General features: G+C 36.8%; 1 protein-coding gene across 1 annotated transcript in view; it reads right to left on the reverse strand.

Annotated features, from left to right (window-relative positions):
• abca12 (ATP-binding cassette, sub-family A (ABC1), member 12) overlaps positions 1–15,388 on the reverse strand; it is a 105,919-nt gene that overhangs the window by 2,204 nt on the left and 88,327 nt on the right. The window contains exons 66-73 of the mRNA XM_073854620.1: positions 14,005–14,120; positions 13,007–13,170; positions 12,466–12,715; positions 11,016–11,220; positions 9,307–9,416; positions 9,042–9,192; positions 1,703–1,837; positions 1,303–1,410 (exon numbers count right to left, since the gene is read on the reverse strand). Of these exons, the coding sequence (XP_073710721.1) occupies positions 1,303–1,410; positions 1,703–1,837; positions 9,042–9,192; positions 9,307–9,416; positions 11,016–11,220; positions 12,466–12,715; positions 13,007–13,170; positions 14,005–14,120 (1,239 nt within the window). The remainder of the gene's footprint in view (positions 1–1,302; positions 1,411–1,702; positions 1,838–9,041; positions 9,193–9,306; positions 9,417–11,015; positions 11,221–12,465; positions 12,716–13,006; positions 13,171–14,004; positions 14,121–15,388) is intronic.

Raw genomic sequence — 15,388 nt, forward strand, 5'->3', positions numbered from 1 at the left:
CTTAAACACTAAATTCAAGAAAAATTCAAGAAAAATTGCTTGCCCCATTGGCAGATTTTTTTGCTTGTTTTGTGCACAAAATCACTTACATTTGTTTTGCTCATCAAAAAAGCATCTTAATTAAGAATTTTTATATATTTTTTACTGAAAACAAGACAAAAATACTAAGAATTTTTTCTTGAAAATAATTTTTTTGCAGTTTATTTAGTATTTTTGTCTTGTTTCCAGTGGAAGTGTCTGAGGGTTCTTAAATTAAGATGCTTTTTCTTGATGAGCAAAATGACCTAAGAAAATGAGTCTAGTTTTAAGACTGAAAATATCAAATTTAAGTGATTTTGTGCATAAAACAAGCAAAAAAATCTGCCAATGGGTAAGCAAAAGATTTTTTTGCTTGTTTTATGCACAAAATCACTTAACTTTAATATTTTTGGTCTAAAAACTAGACTTATTTTCTTGGGGCGTAAAAATAATTTTTATATTTTTTTTACTGAAAACAAGACAAAAATACTAAGAATTTTTTTTCTTGAAAATCATTTTTTGCAGTGTACTTAGTATTTTTGTCTTGTTTTCAGTAAAATATCTAAAAAAATCTTTAACTAAGATGCTTTTTCTTGATGAGCAAAATGACCTAAGAAAATAAGTCTAGTTTTTTAATGAATTAAGTGAAATTAAGTGAATTTCTGCCTAAAACAAGCAAAATTACCCTCCAATATGGTGAGAAAAAAATAATTCAAGCTAAATTTTCTCACCCAATTGGCATACAATTTTGCTTGTTTTAAGCACAAATTCACTTAATTTGTAAATGTTTTGTCTAACAACTAGGCGTATTTTCTTAGGTCATTTTGTTCATCAAGAAAAAGGATCTTAATTTAAGAATTTTTAGATATTTCTACTGAAAACAAGACAAAAATACTAAGTAAGAAAGTCATTTTTTTGCAATGTAGTAGGAGAACAAATATTATATTGTAATAAATGATGAAAAAGATATTTTGATAAATGATGGTAAGGACACAGTTGACGGTCCCCGTTGAATTTCATCATATTTGTTTTTCCTACTATGGAAGTCAATGGTTACAATCAGCTGTGTGCTTACCATCATTTATCAAAATATCTTCTTTTGTGTTCATCAGAAAAAAGCAAATCATACAAGTTTAGAACAATATGAGGATGAGAAAATGAGAAAAAGTTAACCTATCCCTTTAAATAACATTATTTACTTAATACTAATTAATCTACTTAACTTAAGTAACAAGCATTATGGGTCAAGTTAAAGCAAGTGTGTACGGAATACCATGAACCAAGCATACTGTGTGACGTCAGCACCACTGCGCATTTGCCCATCACCTGCTCTTGGATGATCTTCCAAAGGTGACGTTTGGATCGTGGGTCCATTCCAGAGCTGGGTTCATCCTGAAAGAGGGAGTAAAACAAGTGAAATATTTTTTCATCTTACAGAACCAAATGCAAAACCCACATACTCTCCAGGTAAATGCAATCCTGAACGAATTTACGTCAGGTCAGAATAACTGATGTGCTGTGAGAGTTGGGCTGAACACAGCACACCAACGCATTTCAGAGGCGTTTAGCATTTTACCCATTTAAAGGCCTCGGAGCTAATACTCACAACATATGCCAAGTCATTTGCATTTGTACTGAGGAATGGTGTGTGTAAAAGAGCAGGTGGATGTGTTTTTGTGCTCACCAGTAGAAGGATTTGAGGGTTTCCGATCAGGGCAAGAGCCGTGGAAAGTTTTCGACGTGTGCCACAACTGTAGCTCTCACTTGTGTTGTGTCGGTGGTAATTCAGCTCCATCTTTTTCAGCAGATAGTTCACAACCTGAAAAATTAAAAAAAATGGAAATGCTTGTTGAGTGAGTTGCTGAAAATTGCTGCCCAATCATAAATCCCACAAGGTATGACATTTGTGACTCTTTCAATGTAAGTTTGTGGGATTTGTTTTATTAACTAATTTTATCATCCACCAGGTAAGTTACATTGTTTTGAACAGAGCGCAGCTTTTCTCAGAAAGCCGTACAATTTGATATATCATTCATGTCTGGAGCACAAATGTTAACAGATGAATCGTGCACCAAAGTTGACTAATGACGGTTACAGTCAAATTCGCAACTTTAACTCTGAGCAAAACTAATACACAGCAAAAAATGATTTTCAAGAAAACAATTTCTCAGCACTTTTGTCTTGTTTTCAGCAAAAAAATTCCAAAAATCCTTAAATTAAGATGGTTTTCTTGATGAGCAAAACGACCCAAGAATATTAGTCTAGTTTTAGACCAAAAATATCAAATTTAAGTGATTTTGTGCATAAAACAAGCAAAAAAATCTGCCAATGGTAGGGCCCTATAATTTCCGCGATCGCGGACAGAATCGCGGAATTGGCTAATTAACACGGAATCTAGTATTAACGCGGAATTTTGCGGAATTTTATATATTTTGAATAAAATTATGTTTTTGTGTGGGAGACGAACGTATGTCTGGGGGGAAATGCAGACCGGGGGAAGTAAATCTGGGCGACAGGCCCCCTCCCGTCGTTTCAGACCTCCTCCAAAACACTGAAACCATGGCGAAGCGGCTCTCCACGACTCTGCTTTTGTCAGCGAAAAAATTAAGAAATTCGACGCTAAGCACTTAGTTCCGAGCAGGTCTCACATGACTTTTATGTGACCGGAGAACTGTTATTTTGGAAGTTTAGTCAACACTCTGTTCACGGTGAGCGCAAAGATACATGCACTCTCTCATCCATGCCTGTCTCACTGTACCTCTCACGTGCACGCGCTCACGCATCTGTCCGAAGTGCGAACACAAATCCTCATGTATTTGTTCAGTTTTATGCATTTCAAGCAAGCTGAGGCAAACTAACTATCCCTCGCATTTAAAATACAATCATCTGCATCATGGCGCCGCTCTCTGTCTCTCTTTCGCTCGCACGTGCAAAGCGCTGCGTGCTCATGCTGTCCTAAGTCAGATCACTATCCTGTGTATGTTTGTAAAGTTATATGCATTTCAAGCGATTGTGTATAAAATATGGATCGCGTTTCGCTGGATTGATGTGTTTTAGGCACTTCTGAAGGCACCACTGCGTTGACACCTTGTTGTAGCCTCCTGCAACAACACTAAAAAAACAATGCATTGAATTGAGTTGTGTGTGTGCGCGTGCGCGCGCGTGTGTATGTGCGTGTGTAAATGCATCTTTTATAGTCATTAAGTAATCCTGTTATCCAGTTTTTCCCCCAAATCATTTACATTTTAATCATTAACATTAAAGGCACACTCTTTTTATGACTAAAATAAAAGTAAAGGGTAAAACATATAATTGCCAAAAATTAAAACGGATAAAACGGAATTTGCAAAAATTAAAACGGAGAAAACGGAATTTTGGAAAAAATAAAACGGAATTTGGGAAAAAATAAAACGGATTTTATAGGGCCCTACAATGGGGTAAGCAAATGTTTCTAGAATTTTTCTTGAATTTAGTGTTTAAGAAAAATGTTCAAGATTTTTTTGCTTCATATGTACCGTTCTTGGGTCGTTTTGCTCATTAAGAAAAAGCATCTTCATTTAAGAATTTTTAGATATTTTTACTGAAAACAAGACAAAAATACTAAGAATTTTTTTTATTTGACTGCACTTTTAGGATTTCACCACAAAATACTTGGAGTGAAAAGCAAAACTATCATAATCTATAGGTATCAGTAGATGTCTTTCTGAATTAGGGTTTTCCATCCCTGGTGGTTTGCGTGGGAATTGCAGAAGGTTCGTGAGTTGATGAAAGAAATAATCGCTTACAATTAAATAAAAAAATCTAAATATATGATAAAAAATCTAAATAAAACAAAAAATATATTTTATTTGTGTAATCTGCATGTCATATGTCCAGTACACAACACTACAATATGTGAGAAAATTGAGAACTCAATGCAAAATGGACAGATACGTTTTATGTACCAATAAAAAAAATTTACCAGATGAAGGTCGAATAAAAGGTAATAATAATAACAACTATATAAAATACTGCTAATAAAAACATTAAAACAGATAATTGTTTTTAAGTTAAACATGCAAATGTGCTATTAAATTATTGAAATATTAATTTAAAATCTCCATTCTAAGTAATCGAATATCGGTACGATGCCTTAGTAATATTTAAAAAATGGCTATTTTTTCACACATTTACTGATTTATGTTCTGCATCTACGATTCTGATAATTCTATTCACTGTCTTTTTGATATCAACAAAGTACTAATTGGCCCAAAAAGGCTTAACAAGTTGTTCCAGCACATTAACTGTGTGGTCCTGACGACGTAATGAGTCACTTTGAATAATGTTTTGATTCGATGCCTGTTGACATTTGACCCCAACAAGGAGTATGTCATGCTTTCAGCCTTCATTTAACTAATTGGATTCATATATCAAAGGTTCTAAGGAGACATCCTGAATTTAAATAGCTTCACATAAACCTGTGAGAAACCATAAAGGGCCGTCTGACGGGGTTATGTGCACCTACGGTACAGATCATCCTTTCGGGCCAGCGTTGTGCGCTTCCCCGAAGACATTAGAATTTACCAACCGTTTCCTCTGAATCCTCTACTAATCCAAATTAATGGGCCAAACCACAGAAGCAATTTTAAAGTCTCAGCAGCTTTTACACAAAGACATCCGGTAGCCAAAAGATGACTGATGGCGTTCATACACAGTCAATTCCTTATGTGACCTTTTTTATTGTAGAGTAACATCATTATTAAAGCAGAAGTTTTACTACATTTTAAAACAAGGTTGCAACTTTACTAAAAAATGTAAGGAATAGTTTTGAAATATCTGAATTTTAATTTTTGCCGGTTTTAAACGATAAGGAGAAATGTATTTTGCAGAATATGTATGCAGAAGTAAGTATAGCGAGTAAGCCTGGGTTGATACTGTAAAGGGCTCATTATAGTTGAGTCCTATGGCGTAGCTTCATCTGTTTTCGTATATACTTCTGTGTCGTCAGCTGTGTGCAATAACACATGCAGACCGCTAGTAGGCAGTATCGCCTGAAGTAAAGTGAAAAATGCCTATGAAGAAATGCGACGCAGATATTTTTTTACCTTACGGGAGGGGTTCTAGTGGACCAATCACAGAGCTTGCATTCGGTGTAGAGCGGACACGTTGTTAAAATTTTGGCAAGGTGCGTGTCGGCCTACCCCGAGCTAAACACAGCCTACGCATTACCTATAAATTACACTTCACACAGAGGTTTACAAACGTTTTTGTGAGCTGAACCCCCCTGACCTAAATTATTTACTTGAAATACCATTTAAATATTTTAAATATTTCAATAGTTTAATAGGACATTTACATGTTTAATTTAAAAAATGTTTAGTTTTTATTAGTTTTAAAGTTTTTATTAGTAGTATTTTACATAGTTATTGTTATTATTACCTGTTATTTGACCTTCATGGTAATTTTCTTTTATTGGTACATTAAACATATCTGTCCATTTTGTATGAGTTCTCTCACATATTGTAGTGTTGTGTACTGGACACATGACATGCAGATTACACAAATAAAATATATGTTTTGTTTTATTTAGATTTTTTATCATATATTTAAATTTTTTTATTTAATTGTAAGCGATCATTTCTTTCATCAACTCACGAACCTTCTGCAACTCCCACGCGAACCACCAGGGATTCGCAAACCCCAGTTTGGGAAACCCCGATTTAAAATGACATCAACTGACACCTACAAATCAAGATCCTTCTGCTTTTTTGCTTTATAGAATCAGTTATGTCTCGCACAGGGTTTTTTTCTACCTAGGACTTTTTTTCTCACAGGGTTTTTCTCCTAGGAATTTTTTTCCAACTCCTAGGGAGTCAGCTGACATTGGCTTAACTTAAAACTCTTTTCTATACATTACATTATTACTACACTCGCTAGTATGGTCTAAACTTAGCCTCTGTACTCTGCTTCTTATGTTGTACACAGATTTTTCTGTGTTTTCTTCTGCTTTTTTATGTAAAGCTGCTTTGAAAATATTAAACAATTGTTAAAAGCCCTATAAAAATAAATTGAATTAAAATTTATTTTAATTGAATAAACTTTCTGAATGATCATAAGAGTAGTTGGTTGCAAAATGGTTGATAATTGGTTGCATTTTGGATGCAACTTCGCCTTCGGTTAACTTACAACTTTGGAGAACCAGTTATGTTTTGTTTGTGAATAGCACACCTGTGTTGATCTACCAACTTAACAAGCACCAAACCAGCATCGATCATCAATGTATTTTTTGTTAGTAAGTGTTTTATTTAGATTTTTTATTATTTACAATTTATTATACAACGGACCTACTGAATGCTGTATTATAATTGGCTGAGAAATGTTCCATGGGTGTTGATTATTTTTAAATAAACGCACGCCAAACCTTTAAAATGTCTTAAAAATAGGCACCTTGAGCAATATTTTTGGTAACCGTGGTATAAACGGAATAATTGACTCCGGTCCTTTGAATTATTTAAAAATTATGCATACCCGCGGTGTAATGGCATTACCACATTGGGTGTGCATTATTTTTTTATAATTCAACGGCCCGTCGTCAATTATTCCTTACGTATTTAATTACTTACAAGCTTACAAGCCCCTTGCAATTCCCACGCAAACCACCAGGGGTTTGCAAACCCCAGTTTGGGAAACACTGCTTTAAACATTTTAAAAGGAATCAAAAAGGCATGCCGAACTTACTGTGATAAGAATCTTCATTTTGGCTTTCGGCTACAAACAGGGTCTCCCTTCATTTTTTTTTTTACAATTTATTTTGGTCACTTGTCTTGCTAAAAGATCTGGGACTTACTTGGTTTCCTCCAGATGTCACTAGATAAATGATTATGTGAGTTATCTGTGCAGGCTAACTAACGCCCAAAGCATCGGTAGAGACGCCTAGCAGCACAATAGAGGAGGGAAAGCCAACGACAGTGAGAAATGTGTGTGTTACAGCATGTGCTCATAATGTCAGAAATGCGTGTCACAGCCCAGAAAACTAATGGAGGTGATATTTTCGGCTCAAGCCTAAGCGCTCTAGATCAAAATATTTTGCAGGATGTAATAAAGAGTAAACAGAGATAAGCCGGTGAGATTCATCTTCTAAACAGTTCTGTATATTTTTAGCAATTGAGCTGTTAAGAACAGCATGGCCAATTGTATTGTATCAAACAGATGGGACTGACTCAAATCTGATTAGATGCACTAGATTCAAAGTCGCTGTAAAAGCACAGTTTTACTACGTTATATACTGTCTCTTGTTACTTATTGCTTTAAGCATAAGCAACATAATAAAAGACATACATTTTCAATAAATAGTTGAATTAATTACACTAATAATCAAAATTCTGCCAAATAACATTCATTAGCCTTGAATAGTTGCCAAGCCACATAACAACTTGCCACAGTAGCATAAAAGTGTTTATGCATTTAACGGCAGCTTAAAACGCAGTGCACACAATCAGATTCGGAGTCTCAACCATCTGTTTTTTACAATACAATTGATCTTGCTTTTCCTAACAGCTCAAATAACAATCGATTTAAGACGACTGTTTAGTATGCGCAGTATCACGACTGATTCTTATAAAAGCTTGCTAATACGACACATTTTCTTACACTACGTTTTAGCCTTCAGGAAAACAGATAAAGATTTTATATGTGCAGCCAAAGGCGAGTTTTACAGAACTGCTTTCGTCCTAATAGTCCTGAGAGAATGCAAGATTAATAAGCTTCCTCATTAATCAATGTGAAGCAGAGCCAATCGTTTCCTGTCAAATGCAGTACCCGGACAACACCGAACTATCTCTGACCTGAGATCTGTTTAAATGGCTATTCCCTTCCCACTTAAAAGCGCCGCTTAGATCAGCATGAATTACTTGATCGATTCTGGTTTGATGCTTGTAAAGTTGGTAGCTCACCGCAGGTGTGCTATTCACAAACAAAACATAACTGGTCCACCGAAGTTATAAGTTAACCCAAGGCGAAGTTGCATCCAAAATGCAACCAATTTATCAACCCATTTGCAACCAACTACTCTTTTGATTACTCAGACAAGTTTATTCAATTCAATTTTATTTATATAGCGCTTTTCACAACTGTTTAATAGTTTCTAAGCAGCTCTACATTTAAAAAGCAAAAGAAAACACAGAAAAATCAGTGGACAACATAAGAAGCGTATTTATCCGTACTAGCGAGTGTAGTAATAATGTAACATATAGAAGAGAGTTTTAAGTTAAGCCAATGTCAGCTGACTCCCTAGGGGTTGAAAAAACTCCTAGGAGAAAATCCCTGTGGGAAAAATGTCCTAGGTAGAAAAAAACCTTTGAGGTAGAAAAAACCCTTGAGAGAGAGCCATAGTTGATTCTATAGAGGATATACTATTAAACCGTACTAGCGAGCGTAGTAATAATGTAACGTATAGAAGAGAGTTTTAAGTTAAGCCAATGTCAGCTGACTCCCTAGGGGTTAAAAAAACTTTTAGGAGAAAAAACCTGTGGGGGAAAATGTCCTAGGTAGGAAAAAACCCTTAAGGTAGAAAAAAGCATTGAGAAAGAGCCAGACACAGCTGATTCTATAGAGGATATACTATATATTAGATACTATTTTATAAAATTTTATCGGAATAAAAAAATAGATTTAACGTCTCATCCGAAGGACGGGTACTGTCCTATCCTAACAAACAATATATCAATGGAAAGCTTATTTTTTCAATGTTTAGATGATGTATAAATCTCAATAAAAAAAAATGGACGCTTATAACTAGTTTTGTGGTCCAGGGTCACAAATGTGAAACAATTCAATACTTAAAAAAGTTTTACTGTAATTTTCCAGAAAGCCCTCTTCTGTTGTCTCCCATCCAATCACGAAACCCTATTAGTTGCATGTGCCCAGTTGTGTAACCCACACTGATGTATTATTGCAAAAGAAAACTTGCACTTTTGTAGGTCACTTTCATAAGAAAGTGGCCTTTGTCTGGACAATAAAGGACTTTGATACATATGTGGCCTTACCCGGTCAATTTCTCTTTTGGAAATGCCTCTGATGCGGGAGTAGAAATAGAGATGTTCCTCTCCAGTCAGAAGGTCATCGAGAGCATCCACCTGGGGGCAGTAACCAATGTTTATCCCCTCCCTCCTGCAGTCTATGATGTCGACCATTCTCCTGCAGACATAGGTCGTGAAGATTTATGAGCAAGCCAACACAAATGTCTTGTAAAAGTGCTTCAAAAACATGGTTAGAACTACAGTGAAAGCGTATTTAAGGAATAAATGTTACCCGTCAATGTCAAGGATCTTTGCTGAGCCATCGGTAGGGCTAATGTCTCCTGTCAGCATCTTGAAGGTGGTGGTCTTTCCTGCACCATTGACTCCCAGCAATCCAAAGCACTGAGGAAGACATTGATCCTCCATTTATTCACACTTTCATCAATTATTCCTAACAGCTGAATAATAAATCTTCTATGAAAAACTGAATAATAATGCACAAGATATTTTAAGCGTTTTAAACAACACTGTGATTGTAACAGCCTTTCCTCTGGGTGGCTACATATACATACACTTATCTTTCCAAATTATAAAACATGTTTACATGTTGCAATTATGTGTACACATGCTAATTAGCAAATTCTGAATAATTCAGGAAATACATGTTTTTCTGCTTTTACCTTGCCCGACAATGAAATGACATCTTAGGATGAATCGCAAAATTTGGATTATGGTGCTTTAAAGTTGCACTGTGTAACTTTTAGGATGATCTCTTAAAAAATAAGTCAATTTTCAAAAAATAAACAAGATAATTTACTCATCACCATGTCATTCAAAATGTAGATGTCTTTCTTTGAAGAAATTATGTTTTTTGAGGAAAACATTCCAAGATTTTTCAAATTTTAATGGACCCCAAAATTTAACAGCTTTAATGCAGTTTAAAATTATAGTTTCAAAGGACTCTAAATGATCCCAAATGAGGCATAAGGGTCTTATCTAGCAAAACGATTGTCATTTTTGGCAAGAAAAATAAAAAATATGCACTTTTAAACCACAACTTCTCGTCTTCCTCCGGTCCTGTTACACGCCAGCGCGACCTCACGTAATATGCCATCACGTCAAGAGGTCAGGGATGACATATGCGAAACCACGCCCCAGTGTTTACAAGTGTGGAGAAAGAGGACCGTTCCAACGTTGTTGTATGTCGAATGATACTTTTTAATGTCTTTGTGTCAGTTTATTGTTTAAAATGGTCCACAAATGTGCGTTTCATATATGTAACACGTGACCTTTCCACGGCATTACGCAATTAAGTAAGGTCACGCTGGCTCGTCACACAGCCGGAGGAAGACGAGAATTTGTGGTTTAAAAGTGCATATTTTTTATTTTTCTTGCCCAAAATGACAATCGTTTCGCTAGATAAGATCCTTATGCCTCGTTTGAGATAATTTAGAGTCCTTTGAAACTGCATTTTTAAACTGCATTAAAACAAATAACTTTTGGGGTCCATTAAAGTCCATTAAAATCAGAAAAATCCTGGAATGTTTTCCTCAAAAAACATAATTTCTTCTCGACTGAACAAAAAAAGACATCAACATTTTGGATGACATCATGGTAAGTAAATTATCTGGATTTTTTTAAGAAAATGGACTAATCATTTAACAAAAATGCAATATAATATTCATAACTGTATAGGTGTATAAAGACCTCACATAATCAAATGTTTTATTACCTAAGAATGAGATTTTTATCTACATTCTCTATGCGTTTCGAAAGGGAGGGGCGAGCCGTTGGTTGCATTTCACAGTCTCACCGCTACATGCTGCTAAAATCTACACACAGCACCTTTAACTGTATATTGGTTTATCTGTTGTAATGTTTGCACAATAAATGCGAAATCTGCAGCATTACAGAAGTCCAAATGCAGTTTGATGTTGACTTATTAAAATATTCTATTGCATGTAAATGTTGTCAATAATAAATGTTGCAGACAATACAGACCTCTCCAGCTGGGATTCCCACAGACAGAGTCTTTACAGCCGGAACTCTTTTCTTTAGTTGCTGGTAGACTTTAGTGAGCTGGTTAAGCTGCAGAATATCTGAACTTGCACCTCCTCTCTCCACTCGATGGCGTTCGGCTATCACATCTTCATCATCATTGGGGCTGTAGCTCTGAACAACATTCTTCTTAGGACAGATTAACCGCCTGTGATGGACAAATAAATGTGCACAAGTTAAAAACAATGTTTGAAACTCAATTATTTTAACGTTAAAAAGTAACTTTAAATTACTGAAAATATTAGCACCACCTGTCTTCCACCATTAGATTTGTTGTTTTTTCCAATTGTACATTGACTATATATAACTATTTCTCTGTCTCTTTATTAGAATACAACCAGAAAATACAGAAAATTGTATGCAATATTAAAAAAGTAATACAATTATAAGCTAAGTGTCAAGTATTAAAACTCACATTTCTAATTCTGATCAAACGAATTCAGGACTTCAGTCACCTCAAACAATCTTTTTTTACATTTTGCGTACATGTTTCTGTATGTATTTTAAAGGGATACAAAAATGACCCTATGATTTACTCACCCTCAAGCAATCCAAGATAAATACAGTATGTCCATCATCTTTCAGACAAGCACATTTGGAGTCATTCTAGCAAACTTCATTGCTCTTCCAAGCTTTATAATGGTAGTAAACAGGGATCATGGAACAACTTCTGAATTTAAACCCCAAAAAGTGCATCCATCCATTCCAAGGGGTTAACAAAGGTCCCCTGCTGGCAATCGACGCAATTCCGCTAGAAAAACATCCATTTCAAACTTTATAAACTGTAATAAATAGCTTACGGTAATGGTGCCAACTTGGACTCACAAAAGAGTTTTAGCGTAGTAAGCGTTGGTTGTCATGGGTACGTGGCGCAGTGACTGTCGTAAATTGCGTAATTCCAAGATGGCGTTGTTACTGGAAATTAGTTATAGTTATAGTATATATAAAGTTTAAAATATGGATATTTTTCATCAATTCAATTTTTCATCAATTACCAACAGAAGACCTTTATAAACCCCTTGGAGCCATGTGGATTACTTCTGTAAAGAATGGATGGACTTTTTTGGGCTTCAAAGTCAGAAGTTGTTCCCTGATCCCTGTTTTCTACCGTTATAAGCTTGGAAAGCAAAAACATTTACTAAAATAACTCCAAATGTGTCCATCTGTAAGATGATGGACATATGTATCTCGAATTGCTTGAGGGTGAGTAAATTAGGAGGTCATTTTAATATTTCGTTGTAGTATCGCTTTAATAAAGAGAGCGAAAAATAAATATGGATGGTCATTAAAACTTTGCTAAAACAATAACGCTGGTGGACTTGATATATATACACTTTTGTATCCCAAAGTTTCGAACACTATAAATCTACAATGCCTCAGGGATATACCGTACCTGACTTTGCGAATGAGTGATTTGTTAAATAAGAGGCGGAGTGTAAAGCAGATGAAACCCTGCAGGAACATGGAGATGTACATCCAGCCCAGCACGTCCATGCTGAAGGGGTCTTTGTAGGCGTCCACCCCGTAACCCTTTAGGATCTGGACCTGCATGTCAACCCGTGTCAGCTCCATCAGCCCATTCCCAAAGCTGTACTGAGGGAAGACTAGAAACACGTTGCTCATGGTTTGGTACACTTTCTGGACACTCTGAAAAAGACAGATGGTAGATGGTTTTAGAGGACATACTGAGATCTTCTATCAGATACATAATTCTATCGATTTTATTAGTTGTACATGGTTATACAAAAACCTGTTAAGAAATTAGCCTGGTCATGTTTTACTCGAAAGTAATGTTTTCCAAAGCATTTTTTTATTACTTTATTAACTTTATAACTAATTCTCAACAGTAATAAAAAGCCTATTTTTCTAAAGCAAAATATAATACATGGGATAAGATATGAGTTTTCCCAATATAAAAGCTCTTCTCACTCGCTCACTCAGATCATTAGTGTTGAGCTGACCAAGAAAGTAAATAATGGAAGTGGAGATGATGGTGTTGACGCTGATGAAGAGATTGATGCAAACATAGCCGATGAAGGCCATCTCTGCATCCTTGAATACGGCAGACATCAGGTACATCCAAGGGAAGGAGGCAAAGCTGCAAAGAAATCACAAAATCGATGTGGTGAGCGGGAGAGAGGAATTCAAACCACAATAGAAGAAACAACAATACCACGGCTACAGCATACAAAAAAAGTCAGATGAGACAAAAATATATTCCAGTTGAGCTAAGGGCCCGGAAGATAAATGAGTTCATCTATTTCCTCTTTGTGAAGCTTTGTCTCTTCACTCCAGCCCTGCCGAATGATCTGCTTTTTTATTCATTACTCTTGGTGATTGGGGTGAACGGGTCAAGGAAGAGGATGCGTTTAAACGTAGAAAGTATTGTGCTTTTTGTGTGCCGGTGCGAGTGTGTGTGTGTTTGTGGGCCTGCATACGTGTATTGTTAGCTGTGCTTTTTAGGATGCTAAACAAAAGCAATTAAGTGAGGATGGGAATAAAACGAGTGGATCGCTGTGATGTGTGGTTATTTATGGCCTCACAAGCAGAACCGCACTGCTGACTTCACACTAAGAAGGGCCCTCCAAAGAAGACCAAGAGCTGTGAAGCCTCAAGAAGTCTGGCTGCGGCTACACGCACTGCTCTCAGTGATGCAATTAACCGGGTGACAATGCGTGCAAAATCATTTCTTCTGAGCCCAGGCCTTCCAGGAAAACTCCAAGCAGGTCTCACTCTTTAGCAGAGAGGGTTTTTATTCACCTGAATTAGCGGAAACATGCTCTATGGTAGACCCGATGCTGCGTTTGCTGAATAATACAATTATAAAACCCTATGCGACTTAAGGAAATGTCAGTATTGAGAGGTCCTAATGAGATGTCTGTCTAAGGACGGGAAAACCTCTGGTGTAAAAGGAACTTTAATGTATGCTGACCCAAATAGCACCAGCAGAAGAGTGACTGCGCCGAGGTTGTTTCTGTCTGTGAAGGCGGAGAGTTGAAACGCTGCCACCATAGCCACCGAGAGGATCACAGGAACCATGTACAGAGTCTAGAATTAAACAGAGAAGATCTCGTAAATACAAATGCTTTTATACAGTACTGTATAATATTGGATGATTTTAATCACATTTCTGAGTTTAGGATTATTTGGGCGGAGTTAAAAGGGAGGCCCGATGATGCAATGAAGCCACCAGCGTGGCCCCGCCCCTAACACAATCGCAAGCATTCATTCAGGTTATAGTGGTATTTGAAGTCAGCGGACACGACACCACCATTTGAGAGCAGTGAATCCTGCCTATTTTTCCTATATATTCGTCATTCAAATTTGGCTGGTTGGTTAATAACACATTTTTGTGGTGTGACAAACTGAGAACACAATTAATAGCGGATTTTACACAGACTTTAAATAATTAGAAATGTATACAGTAGTTGTGATGATACATATAGGAAGCAAGCTGAGAAGGTCTACATGGGCAAATTTTAGGAATCGTCGGCAAGCTGCTGGCGTAAACGTTGTTCCAAAATATAAGATATATCTTCTTATGGGCAAGCTCTAAGGGGGCGTGCACACCAAAGCTTTTACAATGGTGGAAGGTTTATGTTTTTCAATTGTTTCCAATGGAAGCCTAGCATTTTTCAAAAATGCCAACAGCTGGCGTTTTTTTTTTTTGCGCACTGAAAAACTTTTTTTTTCGTGTTCAGCGCTGAGTGCAGAGCTCCGAGAGTTGAAAAATATTCAACTTTGGGTGAAAAGCTCAGCTCGTCACTGTCAGTTTTCACACAACCGTCCAATCACAATGGAGGAGGGGCGGGACAAGTATCACAGCTACCAAAGCGCTCGGCTAAAGAAAGCAGATGTTCAGCTGAAAAAATAGCTGGCAATCGGTGTCCTCCAGGCGTTTTTAGCCCTGTTTAAAAGTTTTGGTCTGTACAACCCCTAAGGGGGCGTGCCCAACAAAGCTTTTACGATGGCGGCCGGCACCAATTGGAATTCCAATGGAAGCGTGGCGTTTTTCAAAAATGCCAGCAGCTGGCTTTTTTTCCCACGCTGAAAGACGGCACTCTGCTTTTTTCCACGTTCAGCTCTGAGCGCCGAGAGTTGAAAAATATTCAACTTTGGGTGAAAAGCTCAGCTCGTCAATGTCAGTTCTCACACGACCGTCCAATCACAATGGAGGAGGGGCGGGACAAGTATCACAACAACCAACGGCTCACAGCTTAAGTATCACAGCTACCAAGGCGCTCGGCAGAAGAAAGCAGGCGCTCAGCCGAAAAAACAGCTGGCACTCGGCGTCCTCCAGGCGTTCTCAGCCGCGT

The sequence above is a fragment of the Misgurnus anguillicaudatus genome, chromosome 17 (genome assembly GCF_027580225.2).
Source record: "Misgurnus anguillicaudatus chromosome 17, ASM2758022v2, whole genome shotgun sequence".
Classification (NCBI taxonomy): Eukaryota; Metazoa; Chordata; class Actinopteri; order Cypriniformes; family Cobitidae; genus Misgurnus; species Misgurnus anguillicaudatus.